Source organism: Drosophila yakuba, chromosome 2R (genome assembly GCF_016746365.2).
Source record: "Drosophila yakuba strain Tai18E2 chromosome 2R, Prin_Dyak_Tai18E2_2.1, whole genome shotgun sequence".
NCBI lineage: Eukaryota > Metazoa > Arthropoda > Insecta > Diptera > Drosophilidae > Drosophila > Drosophila yakuba.
In genome coordinates, this window is record NC_052528.2 from 17,812,814 (window position 1) to 17,832,085 (window position 19,272).

The following is a 19,272-nucleotide window of genomic DNA, read 5'->3' on the forward strand; positions in this document are numbered from 1 at the left end:
ACAAATGAAATCTATCCAGAGCTTTTCATTAAATTATAGCATTTATTTTAATAGTCTTCAATAACATCTTCATAAGCTTCGTACTTTGTATACAGCAATTCGTTTACAAATTAACAAAAATATGTTCGCTTAGCTTAAATTACACTAATATTTGATATATTGCCGGATTGGATCTCGCTGGCTGCACATTGCAGCTGCATTAGATCAAGATTCACATTAAGCTACAGTTTCTAGTTATTGAAACAGTACGCATTGCGCGTGTGCAGTTCAAATGGATCGGTGCGCATCTTCTGCTGGTTATCCTCAACGAAGCGCGTCACATCCGCCACGAGATTCGGTCGCTCCTCGGCGCTGGCGGCGCACGGCGACCAGATCTTGATGTCGTGGTCAATGCCACTGGTGGCCAACATGCATATACTCGGATGCGGCTGCACGCAATTCACGATGGCGCTGTCCGCCCGATAAACGGCGCGTATCTTGCCAGTGTCTCCCTCCCAAATGTACAAATTGCCGTCATCCGAACCGGCGGCTATGAACTCGCCCTGGCTGCCCAAATAGTTGGCCTCCTTTATGTCTGTCGTGATGTTGCAGTGGCCCACATAACGTTGCATATAGTCGCGTGCCGTCGAACGAAGTTCATACTCAGCGTCCTTCAGCCGCAGGTAGCGGAAGCCATCTTCCATTTCCACTGGCTCCGGATCGGGTGGCTCGGTGCTCTGCGACTGTCGTCGATTCTCCTTGATGTCCTTATTCAGCATGAGCACGCCGTGATTGTTGGCGAAGTCGGGAAAACGCTGAATGAGTGCCTGCAAGCATTTCTCCGCATCTTGAGGGCGATGCAGCTCAAGCAACGCCCTGGCCAGCCGAAAGTGTGCCTTGACATAGCTGGGATCTAGACGCAGCGCCTCGTGGCAGTCCCTAAGAGCGGCATATATATCTCCAAACCAGCCGCGTCGCATTAGAGCCGTCGCTCTGTTCAGATAGAGGACCTCTCCTTGCGGATATTTCGCCAAGGCCGCTGAGTACGCATCAATTGCATCCACAAGTTTGCCGTTCTCAAGGAAGTCATTGCCCTCCTTCTTATGCACCTCTATGCTGGACGGCAGCGAGCGACTTCTGTGTGGCGCCTTTACCGGCTCCTCCTCCTCCGGAACGAGTGTTGATGTGAAGGCGGGCAGTTCGTAGAAAACTGGAGGTACGGCGTGATTCAGATCAAAGCGGTAGACGTGCTCGCAGCCCATGTTGACCAGCAGCTCCGTGCCATTGCCATTGAACGTAAGATAAGTGATGGCCCGCGACTCGTGAACAATGTTCCGACTGATGTTTTTCACGATCTGTCCGGGTGCATAGTACGCCACACAGGCGGAGAGACCTAAAAGGGATGAGAGTTTAATATGAACCGAATGCTTGCGAATACAAGTACGAACCATTACCGTCGGTGGAGGGCAGCTTGCGACGATCGTACACCCGCGCAAAGGGATCGTTGGTGCCCACGGCTAGGTACTCCGTTCTCCTCGGATTAATGGCCAGACATTTGGCCTCTGTGTTCTCCACCTGATCGTGCAGACTCAACAGCCTGACACCATTACCTTCCTCTGGACGGCAGCGGTGTGGCTCCCGTATATCCAGCTGCAGGATGCAGCCATCCTCACCCGCCGACCAGAATATGTGCGGCGAGTCCTGGGCGGTGGCCAGGCGCTTCGCCCGCGACCAATGGCAATTGCACGAAAACAGGGTCTCGTTCGAGTGATTGATGTCGTAGACGTAGATGAACTTATCCGCTGCACACGTAGCCACAATGCTGTTGTTGGTCTTGGGCAGAAATTTGACAGAGAACATGTTGCCCAGATGTTTGGTCCTGATGACATGGACCCGCTTCTTTCGGAACGGATCCCAGATCATCACACGATAGTCGTCGGATCCGGAGGCCAGCCACAGGCCATCGGTGGTCCACTCCAGGCAGTTAACACAGCCCTCGTGACCGACGAGCAGTGCCTCCTGCTCCAGCCTGTCCACGTAGGCCGGCGAGGCCAGGAGTCGCCGCCGGAGCATCTCGTCCAGCTCATGACCGTACTGCTGGCGCTGCCAATGCAAGGAGCTGGCGTTCAAGGGCGTGTGCTGGCGCTGATAGCGCGAACTAGAGTACTTTACGCGATACAGTTCATCGCTCGACATTATCTCCGACTGCTGTGGATAGGATTATGACACTTGTTTCCGTTTGTTTTCGTCTCGTTCTCCGTTTAATTCATTTTGCATTCGCTGAGTGCCCCTGCCCCACTTCGGCGCCCTTACCGCCCACCACCTTCCTGTTGTTGACACCTGTGCGAGGCGTTGCCAGGCCAGCGCGTTCTTCGGCGTAACGGCTTACGTTAGCTTACGGAATGGAACAACCAAATTTGGGATGTCGAAAACGTATTTATTTTTAAAATACCCGAGAAGTGAAAGAATAAGTAGAGCCTAGCACTCAACTGATTTAAGCTGTCTACGAAGTCAGACATAAACTCATTTCGGAACCCCTATAACTTACCACTACTACTTGATATGCTATTTGATATGCTATGCTTTTGTATTGCTTGTGCAAATTACCAATAAATGGATTTAATAATTTTACGCGTTTACTAATATATTTAAACCAACTAAACCGCTCTAGCTTACGGATTTTTGTTTAGGGCTGAAAGACTTTTGAGGGATTAAAACAGTTTCGCCATCTGGTAACACTGCCAGATAAACTAAAAAAATCGAATTGATTTATTTAATTCTACGGAAGACGCGACGGTGACAGAAAAGCTGAGACATGTCCAACGAAAAGGAGGACGAGTGCGACAAGCACAAGCAGCAGGCGGCGTCGGACGCCAAGTCCACGTCGAGCGAGGATTCGGATGAGTACCAATCGGCCGGTGAAGGTGAGGATGGCGACGGTGATGGTGACGGTGATTCCCCAGCGGAGCGCCCACCTGACAAAACCAGCCCAACGGTCGCCGCCACGCCTACAGCGAAGCCAGCTTCGCCACTGCCCACTGTGAAGTCGACATCCGAGGCTGTCCTGGACTATCCCATGCACCGGAGCGTGTTCGAGGACGACATCAAGTCGCTGCAGCGACGACTACTTTTGAGCACGGCCCAAGACGAAGTGGCTCGCAAGGACAAGCATGGCAACACGCCACTTCATCTGGCCGTAATGCTGGGCAGAAAACACGCTGTCCGTTTGCTTCTGGCCCAAAACGCACCCGTCAAGATCAAGAACAATGAGGGCTGGTCCCCGTTGTCTGAGGCCATCAGCTACGGCGATCGCCAGACAATCACCCAGGTGCTGCGGATGCTTAAGCTGCAGTCACGCGAACACATGGAGAGTCGGCGCGAGAAGCTGGTCAATGCGCTGCGCCAGATGCAGGACTTCTATATGGAATTTAAGTGGGATTTTCAATCCTGGCTGCCGCTCGTTTCACGCATCCTGCCCTCGGACATCTGCCGGCTGTACAAGTCGGGTGCCTCCATTCGTTTGGACACCACACTGGTGGACTTCAATGATATGCGCTGGGAGCGAGGAGACATATCGTTCCTGTTTAGAGGGGAGGCGCCGGCCAGGGAATCGCTGGTTTTGTTGGACAATGAGCAGGAATGCTTTCAGCGGCTGCGATACGAGGAATCAGACATGGAGGATGAGGTGGATGTGCTCATGTCGACCGATATTCTGGCCACCCAGATGTCCACCAAGACGATACAATTCGCACGGGCGCAACGCGGCTGGATATTCCGCGCCAATCGCAAGGAGCTCATTGGGGGCCAGTACCAGTGCGAGATCTACACCATCCAGGGTTTGATTCTCAAGCAGCGTAAGAGGAGGGAACACCTGTCACACGAGGATCTACAAAAGAACCGCGCCATTGTCGAGACCATTACCAAGGGTGGCAACCAGCAGCCGGATACGCGTCGCTCCAGCCTAGGCAGCCAGCACACGGCCACGCCGCCAGAGACCAATACACCAACGGCTCCTAATGGCATCTCACTGCCGGAACTGCCGCGCCGCAGCTCTCTGCAGGCTCCGCCACCTCCCACAGTTACCTGGCGGCAGTATCTCGATGCGGAGGTCGGTAAGTGCCCACAACTGGGCAGGACACCTGTGCACAAGCAATCCAACAAGACGCTGCGAGCCACGGTTGCCATGAGCAAGGACTTTCCACTTAGCGTGGACATGCTGCTGGACGTTCTGGAAGTCGTGGCACCCCTGAAACACATCAACAAGCTGCGCGAATTCGTCACGCTGAAGCTACCGACGGGCTTTCCCGTAAAGATTGAGATACCTGTGCTGCACACGGTGACCGCCAAGGTGACGTTCCAAAAATTCGAGTTCCGCGACAACATCCCCGCCAAGATGTTCGAGGTGCCATCGCACTACTGGGAGGATGTGCGTCGCTTTCAGGACTTATGACCAGGCGACGGAGAAGCCGCGCCAAAGGCCAAAGCTCCAACTCCCGGACAGACAGGCGCAGCGTCGGGAGTTCGTGTTGATTTGAATCGCAATGCGTCCTCACCCTCCATTGCGGAGTTCGATTGATGAGGCGTCCCACGCGCCATACGCCTCTCATCCTGCCTGTCTGCCCACACATTTCAGGTCGCGTGTGGTGATCACTCCAGCGAAAGTCGGAGGATACAGCTCGAACGGGCGGCTTGTTTATGTATGTATGCTTAAGAGGAAAACACCCACACACAAAAAATTGCAATTTTTATCTTTAGGGAATCGCATATTCGCTGTCTAAATCCAAATTGGATGGCCTGAAAATTGCAATTTGACATTTACGTTTTGTTATGTACTGTATTTGTTTGTAATCCCTTCCGCAATTGGGAGGGGCCATTACTTAGTAGTATTTATTGTTAGATTGAACAACATTCTGCACAGGCTCGTCATTTTTCACAGACCGAGTGAATCACTTCAACTCAAATTGTTGATTTCAGATTGCCGCCCTTAATGGGGTGGGGTTCCAAAACAGCTGCTCCATTGGCGAGGAATCCAGAAAGTTCTCTTTCCGAAATTACCTTTCGTATCTGCCGATAATCGCGGCGGTGCGAAGGTAAAACTAAATGTCCAATCTGTAGAATTGCTGGCTGATAGCCACGTTTCAAGCAACAATTTGAAATGTTTGTTTGTAAGTGATTAGATGTTGTTCAATATCCGATCGTTTCACAAGCCGTTTGTCATTTTATTTATGTGTACATCCCCTTACGTGTTTAGTGCAATTTCATACGTAGTTTTAAGATCAAATGGGAAAAGCGAATGCTTGTTTTCGCCCCCTTTCCAAAAAAAAAAAACAGTCCACATACCCGCTTGAAGAGCGTACATCAAACAAATGCGTTCGTTTTCTACTTAGGCTACGTGTACTAGAGAATCGATCGCAAAACCATTTCCCTCGCCTTGCTTCACAATATTCTCGAGTATTTAGAAGTGCGCAAAACTTAGAACAGCTTCACAAATCAATTATTAATAAATATTTATATACACGTATGTACCCATGTATTTATTTATTATTTAGTTCCATCTTAGCCAATTATTTATGCCGTAACGAGCGTCTGTACTTGCATTCTATTTTTGTTAATCAACAAAAGCAGCTAGCACCGATTTAGTTTCGGTTCGCATTGCTTTGCTGTGATTTTGCCCACTTAACTACTTCTATTAATATAACTGCCATTGCTTGCTTTCCCTTGGACACAATTTTTCATTTAATTTATAGAATTGCAGCCCATTTAGGTAAAACCAATGCGATAATCAAATGAAATCGTTTTTTAACCGTAATCCTAGATCAAAACACATCCTTACATAAACTCTGATGTAAGCAAAAATCAGTATATTTTACTAGTTAAGGCAATTTATTGAAACATTTATATTTATACGTGGCCACCCTAACTGTAACTGAGGCGAGCAATTGTATACGCTCTTAAAAATAATTATATACACAAACTGTAAATGTGCAAACCCAAGAAAATGCGTGTTTTATTTATAAACAATTGGGGGATAGCAGTGATTGGAAATTGAAAAATTGGAAAATTGCGCGCGCTTTTGGGCGTTGCACCACACTGCCAGGCGTGGGTGTGCTATCGCCTGGGCGCTATTCAACACTACAACTGACTGAATCAGCTGCTCGAATCAGAATCTACGCACAAATTGAGACAAAGTTCAACTTAAAAACGAAAGAAGAGATTACTGAAGCGCACAACGATGATTGTCTCACGCCTGGCATTCCCCATTAGTCATGCCCTGCAGCGGGTAACGCGCCGTGTGGCGGAACACCCCCACAACCTAAGGATCCTGCAGCGCCACATGTCCAGCGTGTACTTCCGCAGTGGAGCCATCAAACCGAAGCCCGAGGAGATGCCCTTCGGCCTGCTGGCCATCTTCTGTGCCGTCATACCGGGACTCTTCGTGGGCGCCACCATCAGCAAGAACGTGGCCAACTTCCTGGAGGAGAACGATCTGTTCGTGCCCGCGGATGACGACGACGACGAGGATTAGGCATCCGGACACTTGACAATCTTCATGTGGGAGTGCCTCCTAGTCGGAATAAATATGTTCGGTTGTAGCTCCACGTTGCCCCACGCAGAGGAACCCTGCTCTCGGGCATATATTTATTCATTAATTAGCCTCCTTTTTCTACTCTTAAGAATCCTGCATTTTATGTGTTTTGTGCTGTATTCTTGAAATCCCGCTTTGATATTTCGTCTATCTGAATGTTAACTATGCTCGTTAAGTAATTGAATGAGGTAGAATTAAATAAAGTTTATTCGACTATGCTTAAAACTTGTGTTATTATATAATGATGCTCTGCTACATATATAGCATTTCATATGAAACAACTATTATATATGTACGTTTACATTTAATAGAAATCAAAAACTTAAATATAAACATCCAAGTTTGGTCAACCCACCCACATTCCGCTGAAAAATGAAACACTCGCTCTTGCCGAAGTGGAATTTTATTGTAATTAAATTTGTTGGGTGTACAAAGGTATGTTTTAAGGACTTTCTCTGCGTTTATTACAATTTCTTTAAATGGTTTCAATTGCTGGGCTTTTGCTTCGAAGATGCGCAGTCAAGTTGCAACGATCCTATTTTTTCTTGAATCATACAAATTATGTTTTATTTCGCTTTAATATATAAGGATACATATATATCTGCTATATATAGAAGTGTGTTGACTTGCGTATATTTCGTGAAAAGTAAAAGTTTTCCTCAATTTTCCCTTGAACGAACATTCCAATTCGGGTTTTGGTTATGTTTTCTGTATTACTCTCATTATTTTGTTTGCTTTTTTTAAATATTTTTGCATTTTCTGCATACATGTGGTTTTGTGTTTTGCAATTTTTTCAATCATTTTTCCTTGGGTTTTTATTTGTTTTTAGTTTTCGATTTGTTTAATAAAAAAATATGTATTTCACTGCCCCGAGCGGCGACTTTTGTTTTACTTCCGCTTGCGTTAATATATCATTTTGTGTATGTATGGTGTAAAAACATTATTTACTGGTAATATTTTCTCGATTCCCTTTGTAACAACAGACAGAAGTCCGAACGTAACTAAAATCGCTTACCAGGCGTTCTTTTTAAATATATGTTTTTGCAAATGTTTATAAATGTTTATGCTTGTCTCCTTCGCTCGGATAATAGTGTAATCATAAAAATCCTGTCTGCTTTCTTGCCATCGGGGTTTGTCGCCCCCTTTTGTTGTTTATTAATATGCTTCATAAGTTGTTTACGCTTTAGCGTTTTTCATGTGTTTTGTTGTATTTCTCATATATGTTGTTGTTGTTTAATATGTGTGTTGCTGTGTGTGTTTATGTTTATATTATATTTTTTTTTTTTGCTGTTTTTACATAGGTTTTGCCATTTTTTTGTAGATTTTTAGATTTATGTTTTGTTTTCATTTTTTCAACATATTTTCTCAGTTGTTGGTTTTCTGTATTTTCTCTCTTTTTTCAAAGTAGCAAAAACTTGACTCTCATATTCTTGCGGTTTTTTCTTTATTTATTTCTCTCTTTCTTTTCTATTCTGTTCTGTTCTCTGCACAGTTTGCTTTACATTTTTTCGTTTTTATTTTAACTCTTTTGCAATTTTTTTGTTTTTTCTTTGCTTTTTTAAAAGTGTATGGTTGTCGCGTTTCTTTTTCTAAACAAAGCTTTCTTAAAGTTTGAATTTGAGAAAAAAGAATTGAAAAAAATTACATATCGCTTTCGTGTTGTTTGTTGTTGTTTGAAAGTGTGGGTGGAAAAAAGTGTACACTAGAAACTTGTCTACATTTTTAAAAACACAATTTCAATACTTGCAAGAAGCTGAGCTGTCTACATGTATGCTTTAATCTGTTTATTTTGCCATGGTTTCTGTGTTTTCTTTATACGCATACAAAATAATATTAATCCAGTTAAAGCAATGACGAAAGTATTTTTCATTTCACATTTTTCCGTTTTTTTTCAATTAACATGTTTATGTAAAAAAAAAGAATTCATAAGTGGACTGCAGAATTTCTTTGCGTGACTTTCTTCTTTTTGCTTTGTGTACTTGCGTAAATGCGTTCGAAATTAAATGATTGAAATTGCTTTTGTTGATGTTTCTGGTTTCTGGGATTAGAAAAGAAAAAGCCGTAGTTTTTCGCTTCGTTCTTCTGTGTTGAATGTGTGTCCTTGGCGATCCTCCTGTGCAGTAAGCATCAGTGAATGCGAATTGTTGTTCATGTATTGAAAGATTAGTGGAAAACTGCAGGGATAAAACAAATGCAAGTTTAGAAAACTGGAGCGCTGTTGATGATATATGTAAATTACATACTTTTTGGGTGTAAAGTGTTTTTGTAAAATGTTCATCCGCTCGAGCTGTTTGAGCTTAGTTAGCGGGCTCGGTGACGCGGTGCACCTGAAGCACGGCCACAGCTTCCTCCACCTTGGCCTTGAGAGCCTCCTGATCCTCGATCATGTGCAAGAGCTCGGAGTTTTCGATCTCTAGCAACATGCCGGTGATCTTGCCAGCCAGATTGGCGTGCATATGCTCAATCATCGGATACAGACGCTCGCCGAGGATCTGTTTCTGCTCCTGCGGCTTGGCGTTGGCCAGCAACGAGGCAATGAGCTTCTCAGAATCTGCAAAAATTGGTGCCATTAGTAACGAATCTTACATATGTTAGAAGAGCTAAAACTTACTCTTTCCTTGCAATTGCTGTGGAATTGGCTGGGTCTGATGCAACTGCTGCACTGGAGGATTGCGCATGTTTGAGGTGTACTTGTAGTTAGAAGTACGCTGTTGGGCACCGCCAGCGATTTGGGCTCCGGGGATTTGCATGTTGGGGGCAGCAGTCTGCTGGCCGGTAATGGCGCGTGCTCCAGTGTTGCGCATGTTGTTAGCCGCAGCAGCGGCAGCGTGGGTGCCCTGCACCTGAGGCTGTGCTCCGCGTGCTCCAGCAGCAGCCGAACGGAACTGAGTTGGCACCGCACCGGCTGTGCCCTGGAAGCCGCCAGCGGCGGCAGCTCCGGCCTGAACACCCTGTACGGCTGCTGGGGGACGCACCTGGGGCACCCAGCGGGGTGTGTTTCTCATCTGAGTGGCCACCTGGGAACCGAAGAAGCGCTGATTGGACTGAAGGGTCGGCACAAAGAAGCCGCTTGCCGTGTTGGGCTGGAAGATCTGTCCCAGCTGCTGCATGCGCATGCCGGTCATGTGACGCATGTACTGCGAGGCGAGATGAGCCTTGCGTTCCTCCTTACGTTGGGCCAAAGCAACGTACAAGGGCTTGCTGCCGACCACGCGGCCGTTCAGCTCGGTGACGGCGCATGTAGCCTCGCTTGGGGCATTAAAGCACACGAATCCGAATCCCTTGGAGCGACCCTCCTCATCGGTCATAACCTTGGCCGATGTGATGTTTCCGTACGGAGAGAACGCGACGCGCAGGCGATCATCATCGATTGTGTCGTCCAGGTTCTTCACGTACAGGTTCACGCCAAACACAGACTCGTGACGCTTCTGCTTGAGCTCCTCGAACTTGCGCTTCAGCTCCTGCTGGCGCTCGGCCTTCTTCTGGGCACGAGCCACGTAAAGGGACTTGCCCTCTCCCATGTCCTTGCCATTGAGGGCCTGAACGGCCGCCTCAGCAGCCTCTGTGGTCTCGAACGCAACGAATCCGAATCCCTTGCTCTTGCCATCTTCCTTGGACATGACCTTGTAGCTGGTAATCTTGCCGTAGGGCTCGAAGAATTCCTTCAGTTTTTCATCGTCGAAATCCTCGGTGAAGTTCTTCACATACACATTGGTGAAGAGCTTTGCCTTCTCGCCGAGCTCCTTCTCGCGCTCCTTGCGCGGGATGAACTTGCCCACGTAGACCTTCTTGCCGTTGAGCAACATGCCATTGACCTTGTCGATGGACGTGTTTGCGGCCTCTTCAGTCTCGAAGTGAACGAATCCATAGCCCTTTGAATTGCCCTTTTCATCGGTAGCTACCTTGCAGCTCAAGATGTTGCCGAAGGCGGAGAAAGTGTCGTAGATTGCCTTGTTGTCGATGGCCTTATCCAAGTTCTTGATGAACACGTTGCCCACACCGGAGCGGCGAAGTGACGGATCGCGCTGAGACCACATAATACGAATGGGCTTGTTGCGAACCAGGTCGAAGTTCATGGTGTCCAAAGCACGCTCAGCTGTGGATGAAAATTCGGAAAATTTCGATTTATTACCGATTCGATTAGAGTCTAAAGATCATTACTCGATAAAGAGGCTTAAAGGACATTGTGACTCTTTAACTTCTGCACTGGCCATAAGCAAAAGCAGCGTAGTGCATGGTAAGTCAAGTCTGATCTTTTATCTGGCAACTATGAATCTTAGTCGTGTCAAAAAAGGGTTAAATCTGACCAACCAATGGGTTGAAGTTGCTAAAAATCTCTAGATAGGCAAGGGAACAATCTGTTGAGTCTAATATCGATGATGGATTTAGCGTTTGTTATGCTTCTACTTCTGCAGATGGTATGCAAAACCAATCAGCATGGTAAGTTGCATGACTTTCTCTGGCAACTATGAATCTTAGTCGTGTCAAAAAGGGTTAAATCTGACCAACCAATGGGTTGAAGTTGCTGGAAATCTCTAGATATGCAAGGGGACGATCTGTTGAGTCTAATATCGATGATGCATTTAGCGTTTGTTATGCTTCTACTTCTGCAGATGGTATGCAAAACCAATCAGCATGGTAAGTTGCATGACTTTCTCTGGCAACTATGAATCTTAGTCGTGTCAAAAAGGGTTAAATCTGACCAACCAATGGGTTGAAGTTGCTGGAAACCTCTAGATATGCAAGGGGACGATCTGTTGAGTCTAATATCGATGATGCATTTAGCGTTTGTTATGCTTTTACTTCTGCAGATGGTATGCAAAACCCATCAGCATGGTAAGTTGCATGACTTTCTCTGGCAACTATGAATCTTAGTCGTGTCAAAAAGGGTTAAATCTGACCAACCAATGGGTTGAAGTTGCTGGAAATCTCTGGATATGCAAGGGGACGATCTGTTGAGTCTAATATCGATGATGCATTTAGTGTTTGTTATGCTTCTACTTCTGTAAATGATATGGATCGACCATCTACATGGTAAGTTGCATGACTTTCTCTGGCAAACAGTTAATCTTAGTCGTGTCAAAAAGGGTTAAATCTGACCAACCAATGGGTAGGAGTTGCGACATAGGCATCTACACTTCATAGAGTAAAAACTAGCTTAAAACGAGTTGTTTTCATTTCGACAGGGCTGTAACTTCGCCCTAACCTTAATAACTAGAGTTCAAAAAACTTGCTGGAATGCGACGGGCTTTCACACGCAGCGTAATCAACACCAGCCACCAGCTTTGTGCCATTGTGCGCTTAATTGAATAAACAAATGTAAGCGAACAACGGGAACCGAAGAAGCAGCAACTATGCGCAGTGAAAGTTTTGTTTTCGTTTTTTGTAAAAACAAGATTTTAATGGGCGAAAGAGGGGCCGATACGCAGCAGTTCACTGACATGTCAAGAATTTGGAAGTGTTAATGGAACGGAATGCGGAGGGCAGGGAAGATTTGTGAAAGTGAAAGCAAAACAAAAGTTAGAGGCGGCAATACAAAGTATAAAGAGCGAACGTGCGGAAACTGAGTTAATGGAATATAACCTAAAATAGATGAAGGCCAAAAAGAAATGGCCCAAACAACAATATGAACACATGTTTATGCGCGTCGACGTGTGCGTGTGCGTGCGCGCAAGTTCGCCGCTTGGAAACAACACACACACACACACACACCACACAAAATAAACGAGAAGAACGGGCAATGAAACAATGAAACCTCTAATGGGCGGGGCTGCGATAAGCTGCCTGGGCAGTGTGAAACCATATTATTCCATCATAATTGCAATTTTGTGCGAAATTGAAGCGGAAATTTCTAGGCGAACGGTTGATGAGTGCCACGAGCCAGCTGTTTGGCCCTCTTCATACCCCGCTCTAACCATATATCCATCCAGAATAACTGGAACTGATGTTGTGTGTGTGTGTACACACTGGTGGGAATTGATTGCGTATGTGTGTGTGCGCGAGGAGATTAACGTAAGCAATGCACTGTGGAGCGAGTTATGAAACACTTGGAAGCCGTTTATCTGGTCTCCTATGAGAGCCATCATTCCATCAAGTCCAGTTTGGACGTGCGTTTTGCCCCACTGTACGGCATGTGGTTGTGTGCGTGTGTGAGTAAGCGAGTGCAAAACTGCACACGTGTTTTCTTTGTTTCGCGCGGAAGGGGGCTACTTTTACGGGTAGTACGACTACAAAGTTACACTTCTTTTGCATGGATTACTCACCATCGGCTGGCTGCTGGAAGTTGACGTAGGCATAACCCAACGAGCGACGGGTAATCACATCGCGGCAGACACGAATGGACAGCACTGGACCAGCAGACGAGAACTTATCAAAAAGTCCCGATTCGTTGACGTCCTGTGGGAGATCACCGACGTATAGAGAAGCCATATTTGGTGATCAGGTCTACCTGCAATTTTTAACAATTAATTCCAATTTTTTTGCACTTAAATTTGGGTTTTTTCTTAAACTTTACGGACCGGATGGATTCGACCAGGCAGGCGGTGAAATAGAAAGAAAAAAAGCGGCGTGGCTTTTGCTCTTCTATTCGTCTTTCTGTCTGTGTGTCTGGGTGGCAACACTGGTACATGTGACAGTTGGTAGACATGGCAACGTTGGCATGTGCTTTGTTGTTGCTCTTTACGCTCCCCTTTTCTCTTTCTCATCGTGTTGGAAAATTTCCACACATACACACAGACACAAAGATAGACACGCGTTTGCATGCTCGAATTTTGGCGAATTCTTCGATTTCCCCGAAATTTCACGACAAATATGGGGCATATAGCACAATTCTGTGGCCAAGCTGGCATTTCTAGACGCCATCTTAGAGCGAGCAACGACCACAAACAAAGCAAATTTCGATGGGAAAATTTCCCTGTACGCTTTGTCTTGCGTCGCGCCCTCTCACTCGTTCCACCACTAAAAACGAATAGCTTTGCACTGTACTTACTTCTCCAAACACTTGCTCGAATTTTTTGCTACTTTTTACAATTTTTTTTTGTTACGTTTTTGTGTTTTAATATTTTTTTTTATTTTTTATATATTTTTTCTTCACAAAAAATATGTGATAAGCCGTGTGCTGAAAGCGAATCCACGACCGCTCACGTAAACGGACTCTACACGACTCATAGAGAGGAGATTCGTTAGCGATGGCCCCACAAAATATCGCTGAAATCCTACTGGTCAGTGCTGCCACATGGGGTTGCAGAAAACAAATGTCACTAAAAAATCCGACAGCGCAAAATTTACAAATTATAAGATTTTGTTAAAACCCCATTTTGATGTGCATGTTTCAAAAGAGCTACTCATTAGAATTGAAATAAATAATTTTTTTTTATGTAGCTAATTTGCGATAATTAATAATACTTTTCACTTTGGGAACCCTGCTGCATTTGACTTTAAAAAAAATAAATGTCTTGCAGTCTCTGGAAATTTTCTTGAATACTTTAGCCCACCAAACACAATCCAATCTTGGAAATTCCCATTTTTTTTACTCATTTTGCAAGCTTTCCTAAGATGACGAATAATAATCGGCGTGGCGTGGGCAACCCTAGTTAGCATGATTTAGAAAAAGGTTTGCAGCAGTGCCCATCTTAAATTTCTGCAAATTTCTTCTGCACAATCTCATCTTTGGGACTCCCCACTTTGGGAACTTACCTTAATCAGTGAAAAAGTGATGGGGCTCCAAGACGACACTCCGAGAAGAGCTCGAACACTTGCTTTCTTGATTAGCGTTCTTGATTGAAATCGGCACTCCAAAGCTTGGTGTATTTTTTATGATTTTGTGGTTTTCTACGAAATAAACAACACTCAAGGATGGCCGAGGGTATTTATTTTTTTTGTCTTTTTCCCGTTTTGGACGTCTGCTGCATGTGCCCTATCTGGCGTTCGAGTACCTAATGAAGCGGCGAGGCAAAAGTCGGAGCCTGTCAAACTTCAAACCGAAGTGTCACTTTGCGCGCCTACTGCCGTTTTTCGAGTGAAATCTCAAAAGACATGACATTTTCGAAACATTTATTTGGGCATTATATACTTCATTAAACATATTTCGCTCTGGTTTGCCAGCAATTTACTTGGCTTGAGACTTTGTTTGCTTTCAACTCAATTTTGATTTTTCGTAGCTTTTAATAGTTAAACATAAAACGTACTGGCTTAATTCATTAGTGTGTAGTTTGCCTAGTCTATGGGTGAAAATTATTGAACTAGTCCTAAATTTTATTTAATTTGTTTGTATGTATATCAAGTGTTTTTTGTATGCATGACATGATTTGTGTGAGTTTTTCCATTTTAATGTATATTTTTCAAAAATATACATGGGCGTATCGCTAGAGTACAGTACTGAACTTATTTGAATTTTCATTTTAATAGACATTATTGAATACGTTTTCATTCAGCAGCGAATGTTACATAGGCTTCCAGATTAATCTTTTAATACTTTTACCAATTTTGTGGAAATTTTTTTAAGTTTTGCTGCAACACTTAACTGCCATTGCACAATTATAACCTGTATTTAGTAGCTTTTTGCATTTTTTTTTTTTGTTTTTTTACCATTTAACATTTTATCGCTTTAATGCTGAACCAATAGTTTGAACATTCTTTTGCTATTTTGGCAGTGGGTTGGTAATAAACTTTTAAACATTAACAAATAAAGAGGCCCGTAGTTGGCAGCGATCATTAATACATAATAACGAAGAGAAATGATAATGGAAATGATAAATATAAAATTAATAATGAGTCGGTATGCCAAAGGGTTCAGTTTCCAATCAATCCAATCGCCGTTGTCGCAGTATCTCCTCCCCACTCCACCAGGTACTGGACCTGTCCATTTCCCATACGCCGCTTGGCCCGAATGGCAAAGGGCTCACCAGCATCTATGCGATTCATAGCGCCACCAAAGTACTTGTTCACCGACTGTTTCAAATCCAGCATGGAATGTCCTGGGGCTCCAATGCCGTTGCTGCTGCTGCTGGTTGCTGTCGAGCTGGTGGAGTTGCGGCGGCTTTGGCTGGGTGACTGCTTCTGTGGCCGCTGGCGCAATAGGCGCCCGTGTGTCGGCTTTCCCATTGGCGGCGCGGGTGGCTGCAGATCTTTGGCATAGATAGGAAGATAGTGGCTGGGTATGGGATTGATGGTGGTGGTGCTGATGACCTAATAGGTGGAATCGGAAAAACATCTCAGACATTGTAATAACACACGCGTTTAACTCTTACCTCAATGGCCGTGGTCAGGCGACGAGTGCGTCGTCTGCGCACTTCCTGATTGGGCCCTATAGTTATGTCTTTGGCACTCAGTCTTCGCTTGATGGTGCGCACCATTCGCGGCTGCTCCTTGGATGTGCCCTTAAGCTTGAAAATGCTGTTGATGATGCCATTTACTCCGACTCCAGCTCCCACACCGATACTTCGTCCCTGCGACGACTTTTTGGGAGTCGCCATAAGGAAGGGATTGTTGCGTCCCAAAAAGTTGACCGGCGGTGGTATGATGAGGTCCAACGAACTGGTTCCCCGGCTGCTGCTGGAGTTCTCGTCGGATGATAGATCACAGTGATTTCGGCTGTTGTCATAGCGTTTGGACAAACGGAAAGCCTTGCGTTTGCGGCTGCTGTTTGCGTTCAGCAGCGGTGGAATGGGGGCTGGTATTTTGCCGAGATCGCCATCGTTGGCATTGTCGTCGTCGAGGTCCGGCTTCAGTGGCAACTCATCATGCTCATCGGCCTTCTGAGCGGCCTGCTTTTTGGCCTTCTCTATGATCTGTTTGATGGGTATTTCGTCCTCGCTGGTTTCTACTGGGTCATCTTCATCTGTATTAAACTCATACACATCTTTGGGAGCTCTTTTCGGAAGTTCGCTGGCACTTCCTCCTTCAGGCTCTTCGGCCAGGAGTATCAGTTTAAACTTTTTTACGAGCAGCTCATCGGACAGCTCCTCGTGCTGCTCAAGGAACACCTTGGGAATGTGTGGCGGGCCACTGTGTCGCAGTGCATAGAAGGCCGGCGCCCTTTTAAACTCCCTGCCACAGACAAATCTGTCGGAGTAGTCCTTAAGGGTTTGCTTGAGACGCTCCATCAGTGTCGTCTCCGGCAATGTGCGCCACTGTTCGCAGATAGGCAGCTGGCTGCGCTGTTCAAGTATGAAGGGCCAAATGTCCTTAAGCAGGTGATGGTACTTCTGGTGCTGATGCTTTCGCAGATTGTACAGTGCAATGTGGAGCACGTCCACCCAGTCGATTTGCATACGACGAACGAACTCCGTGCCATTGTTACAGACAGTACAGCAGAACACAAAGAACCTAGAAAACGAGTTTAATTTAAGTTTGAGTCACAGAAAAGCTAATGAATACGTACATATCGCCGCGCAGCAGCTTTTGTTTAAAGTTCTGCATGCATTGTGTGTGGAACCAGTTCCGACATTTGCAACACTGCAGCATGTTGTGATCGAATTTTCCCGGTTTGCCGCAGTAGCAGTAGATCTGCTCTTCGTTGACCCGATGCTTCTCATCCCAGCTGAGCTTATCCGCCTGTGGGTTAAACCGGATTAGAAACCTAGTTCGCTGGCTTAGGCTCGAATAATACTCACATGGTAGGGCAACTGGCGGCAAATTCCCGCAGGTTTTGTGACCTTATGGCTGACGGGCTGTTGCATTTTCATGGGCTTAGCGCAGCGCTTGCAACTCCAAATTCCGCTACCGGTAACAATTTCAACGGTGCAACCACGATGATAGCCACGTCCGCAGCGCTCGCAAATTTCGACCACGTCCTCTATATCCGATCGCTTGCAGGCCACGCACATGGGACCACTGGGCGAGGTATTTGATGAGTCCGAACTTGATGCACCCCCTCCGCCAGTGGTGACCGAGCTGCCACCACCCAGCTTGCGCAGCTTATCCGGTTCACACCATTGCTCCGACTGATCATCAAAACGGATAAGATATTGATCGCTTGTCTGGTCAATAATGGTCCCCAGGTAAAACCTGCCATCGTTGCATTTGATGAAGACATCCTCCTGAAGCGCATAAGTAACCGCTGGCGAGGGATCGGAAACTGGTGGTGCTGGTGGTGGTGGCGATGGAGGTGTCGGCGGCGTTGGCGGTGCTGCTTCGACGGTCTTGAAGCTTGGCTTCATTGAGTTGACGCCTTTGAGCAGCGACTGCGTGGCTAGTAGCGGAGGCGAGGGCGAATCTTTACCGGGTGAACTCATGGCCTCCGGCGTAGTTGGTGGTGTCTGTGGCGTTGTGGTTGTAGAATCCGGCTCATCCACAATTACCACTGCCGCTGAGGTGGTCGCGGTGCCACTATAACTGCTGCTGGATACAGAACTGCTGCTGCAGCTGCTGCTGTCCGCCGTGCTGCTGTCGATGAGGGGCAGGATGGCCTTGTGCTGGATGGCCGGTATGATGGGCGAAGGTTGTTGGGCCGTGCTAAGCGATGAACTTAGCGAAGTGGGCGTCTCCGTGTAGTGGTTATTAATGCAAATGTTTATGCGGTCTAACACGACGGTGGAGGGCGGTGAGGAGGAATTGGTCACAGGCACCAGCGGCGGCGGCTGCAGCTGCTTGCCCGTTCCGCTGGTCGCCAGCAGATTGATTTGGCCCGCAGCTTGGCTACCGCCACTGGGTATGTAATAAGACTGAACCGGCGCATAGATGGAGTGCGCGTCCTGCGGCGACTTGTTCAGGCTGTATACACTCGGCGCCGTCGAGATGATTCGTATATTGTTGGCTTTGAAAGGGCTGCAGTTTGTAGCCGCCTGTTGCTTCGGTGGCGTGGCCTGCTGAGCGAAACTGTTCGTGATCTGGATGGTGCTGGGATGTGTTGGATGTGTGGTCTGCGGCCCAGTCGTGGCATAGTAGCGCTTGGCCACCGTGGCCGGTCCTGCGTTGGGCGGCAGGATCTGGTATGTGGTGGTCATCCACTGCGGTTGCTGGCCAGCTGGCTGTGCTAAGTAGCTGTAGGTGGCCGGAGGAGCTGCCGGGCCGGCGGCACTTGGCTGTTGCATGAACGGATGTGCCACGTTCTGCGGCGGATGATCGTGTTGCAAGTGAAAATGGTTGTTCATCATTGCGGCTGTGTGTGCGTGCTAGATGGGTTGATTCTTTCTGTGCGCAGTCTTTTCTGAAAAATAGGGATCTTCAGTTCGATTTGCCGGCTTTTCGCAGCGCGTTTTTCATTGATTTTGCGATCGTTTCCCGCTGATTAACACGAGCTCATTAATCTGGCGCCTTTTTCGTCGAATTTGTTGTTGCCCGCCGACACATACATGCACACTTTTGCTACACACACGGACTGGAGAGCGGGCCCTTTTGTATTCTCTGTGTCTTCCTCATTCGTACTTTTCCACACGCACCACGGCACTTCTAGTTTCGGGAGCCGATTTACCCACCTTTCAGAGTGTTTCGATTCGTGCATTAAATTAGCATTTTGCTCTAATTGATTCGGCTATCGGCTTTGAACGTCGTTGCCCCAAGTTCATCTTTAAGACCAGCGAAAATGCACAAAACAAATCACTTGAAAATTAATTTGTGTCAGCCATTTTTCAACATATGCCCACTAATGTGACCGCATCCGAGAATTATATTTTTCATTCCATTTTACTTTTCTGAATATACCATAACAATCTATGTTATAGGAATACATTTCACTTTATTAAAATATATAATAAAATGGTGCTTAA

At 46.4% G+C, this 19,272-nt stretch overlaps 5 protein-coding genes across 8 annotated transcripts; 2 read left to right on the forward strand and 3 right to left on the reverse strand.

Annotated features, from left to right (window-relative positions):
* Positions 1 to 12: 12 nt before the first annotated feature.
* Positions 13 to 2,449, reverse strand: LOC6531138 (WD and tetratricopeptide repeats protein 1). Of its 2 annotated transcripts, none has more exons than XM_015195648.3 (2): positions 1,434 to 2,449; positions 13 to 1,372 (listed from the first exon to the last, which is right to left on the reverse strand). In XM_015195648.3, exons 1-2 carry the CDS (start codon positions 2,173 to 2,175, stop codon positions 231 to 233), a joined length of 1,884 nt encoding a protein of 627 aa, XP_015051134.1. In that variant the 5' UTR covers positions 2,176 to 2,449; the 3' UTR covers positions 13 to 230. The 2 variants fall into 2 exon arrangements, with proteins under 2 accessions (XP_015051134.1, XP_002091972.1); XM_002091936.4 differs by having other exon boundaries at positions 1,428 to 2,448.
* A 252-nt stretch (positions 2,450 to 2,701) lies between these two features.
* LOC6531139 (ankyrin repeat domain-containing protein 13C) lies at positions 2,702 to 5,978 on the forward strand. The gene has a single exon (XM_002091937.3). The coding sequence runs from the start codon at positions 2,795 to 2,797 to the stop codon at positions 4,427 to 4,429; it is 1,635 nt and encodes a 544-aa protein (XP_002091973.3). The 5' UTR covers positions 2,702 to 2,794; the 3' UTR covers positions 4,430 to 5,978.
* A 128-nt stretch (positions 5,979 to 6,106) lies between these two features.
* LOC6531140 (essential MCU regulator, mitochondrial) lies at positions 6,107 to 7,548 on the forward strand. Its single transcript, XM_002091938.4, has one exon. The coding sequence runs from the start codon at positions 6,212 to 6,214 to the stop codon at positions 6,503 to 6,505; it is 294 nt and encodes a 97-aa protein (XP_002091974.1). The 5' UTR covers positions 6,107 to 6,211; the 3' UTR covers positions 6,506 to 7,548.
* On the reverse strand, positions 6,953 to 13,907 carry LOC6531141 (polyadenylate-binding protein). Of its 2 annotated transcripts, none has more exons than XM_015195650.2 (5): positions 13,554 to 13,907; positions 12,829 to 13,013; positions 9,177 to 10,661; positions 8,809 to 9,116; positions 6,953 to 8,739 (listed from the first exon to the last, which is right to left on the reverse strand). In XM_015195650.2, the coding sequence occupies exons 2-4, from the start codon at positions 12,992 to 12,994 to the stop codon at positions 8,863 to 8,865; spliced, it is 1,905 nt and encodes a 634-aa protein (XP_015051136.1). In that variant the 5' UTR covers positions 12,995 to 13,013; positions 13,554 to 13,907; the 3' UTR covers positions 6,953 to 8,739; positions 8,809 to 8,862. The 2 variants fall into 2 exon arrangements, with proteins under 2 accessions (XP_015051136.1, XP_002091975.1); XM_002091939.3 differs by lacking the exon at positions 13,554 to 13,907 and adding an exon at positions 13,084 to 13,224.
* Positions 13,908 to 14,600: 693 nt separating this feature from the next.
* Positions 14,601 to 19,161, reverse strand: LOC6531147 (polycomb protein Pcl). Of its 2 annotated transcripts, none has more exons than XM_002091940.4 (5): positions 18,982 to 19,161; positions 17,179 to 18,708; positions 16,947 to 17,119; positions 15,814 to 16,891; positions 14,601 to 15,751 (listed from the first exon to the last, which is right to left on the reverse strand). In XM_002091940.4, the coding sequence occupies exons 2-5, from the start codon at positions 18,658 to 18,660 to the stop codon at positions 15,356 to 15,358; spliced, it is 3,129 nt and encodes a 1,042-aa protein (XP_002091976.1). In that variant the 5' UTR covers positions 18,661 to 18,708; positions 18,982 to 19,161; the 3' UTR covers positions 14,601 to 15,355. The 2 variants fall into 2 exon arrangements, with proteins under 2 accessions (XP_002091976.1, XP_015051137.1); XM_015195651.3 differs by having other exon boundaries at positions 17,179 to 18,713.
* Positions 19,162 to 19,272: the final 111 nt, after the last annotated feature.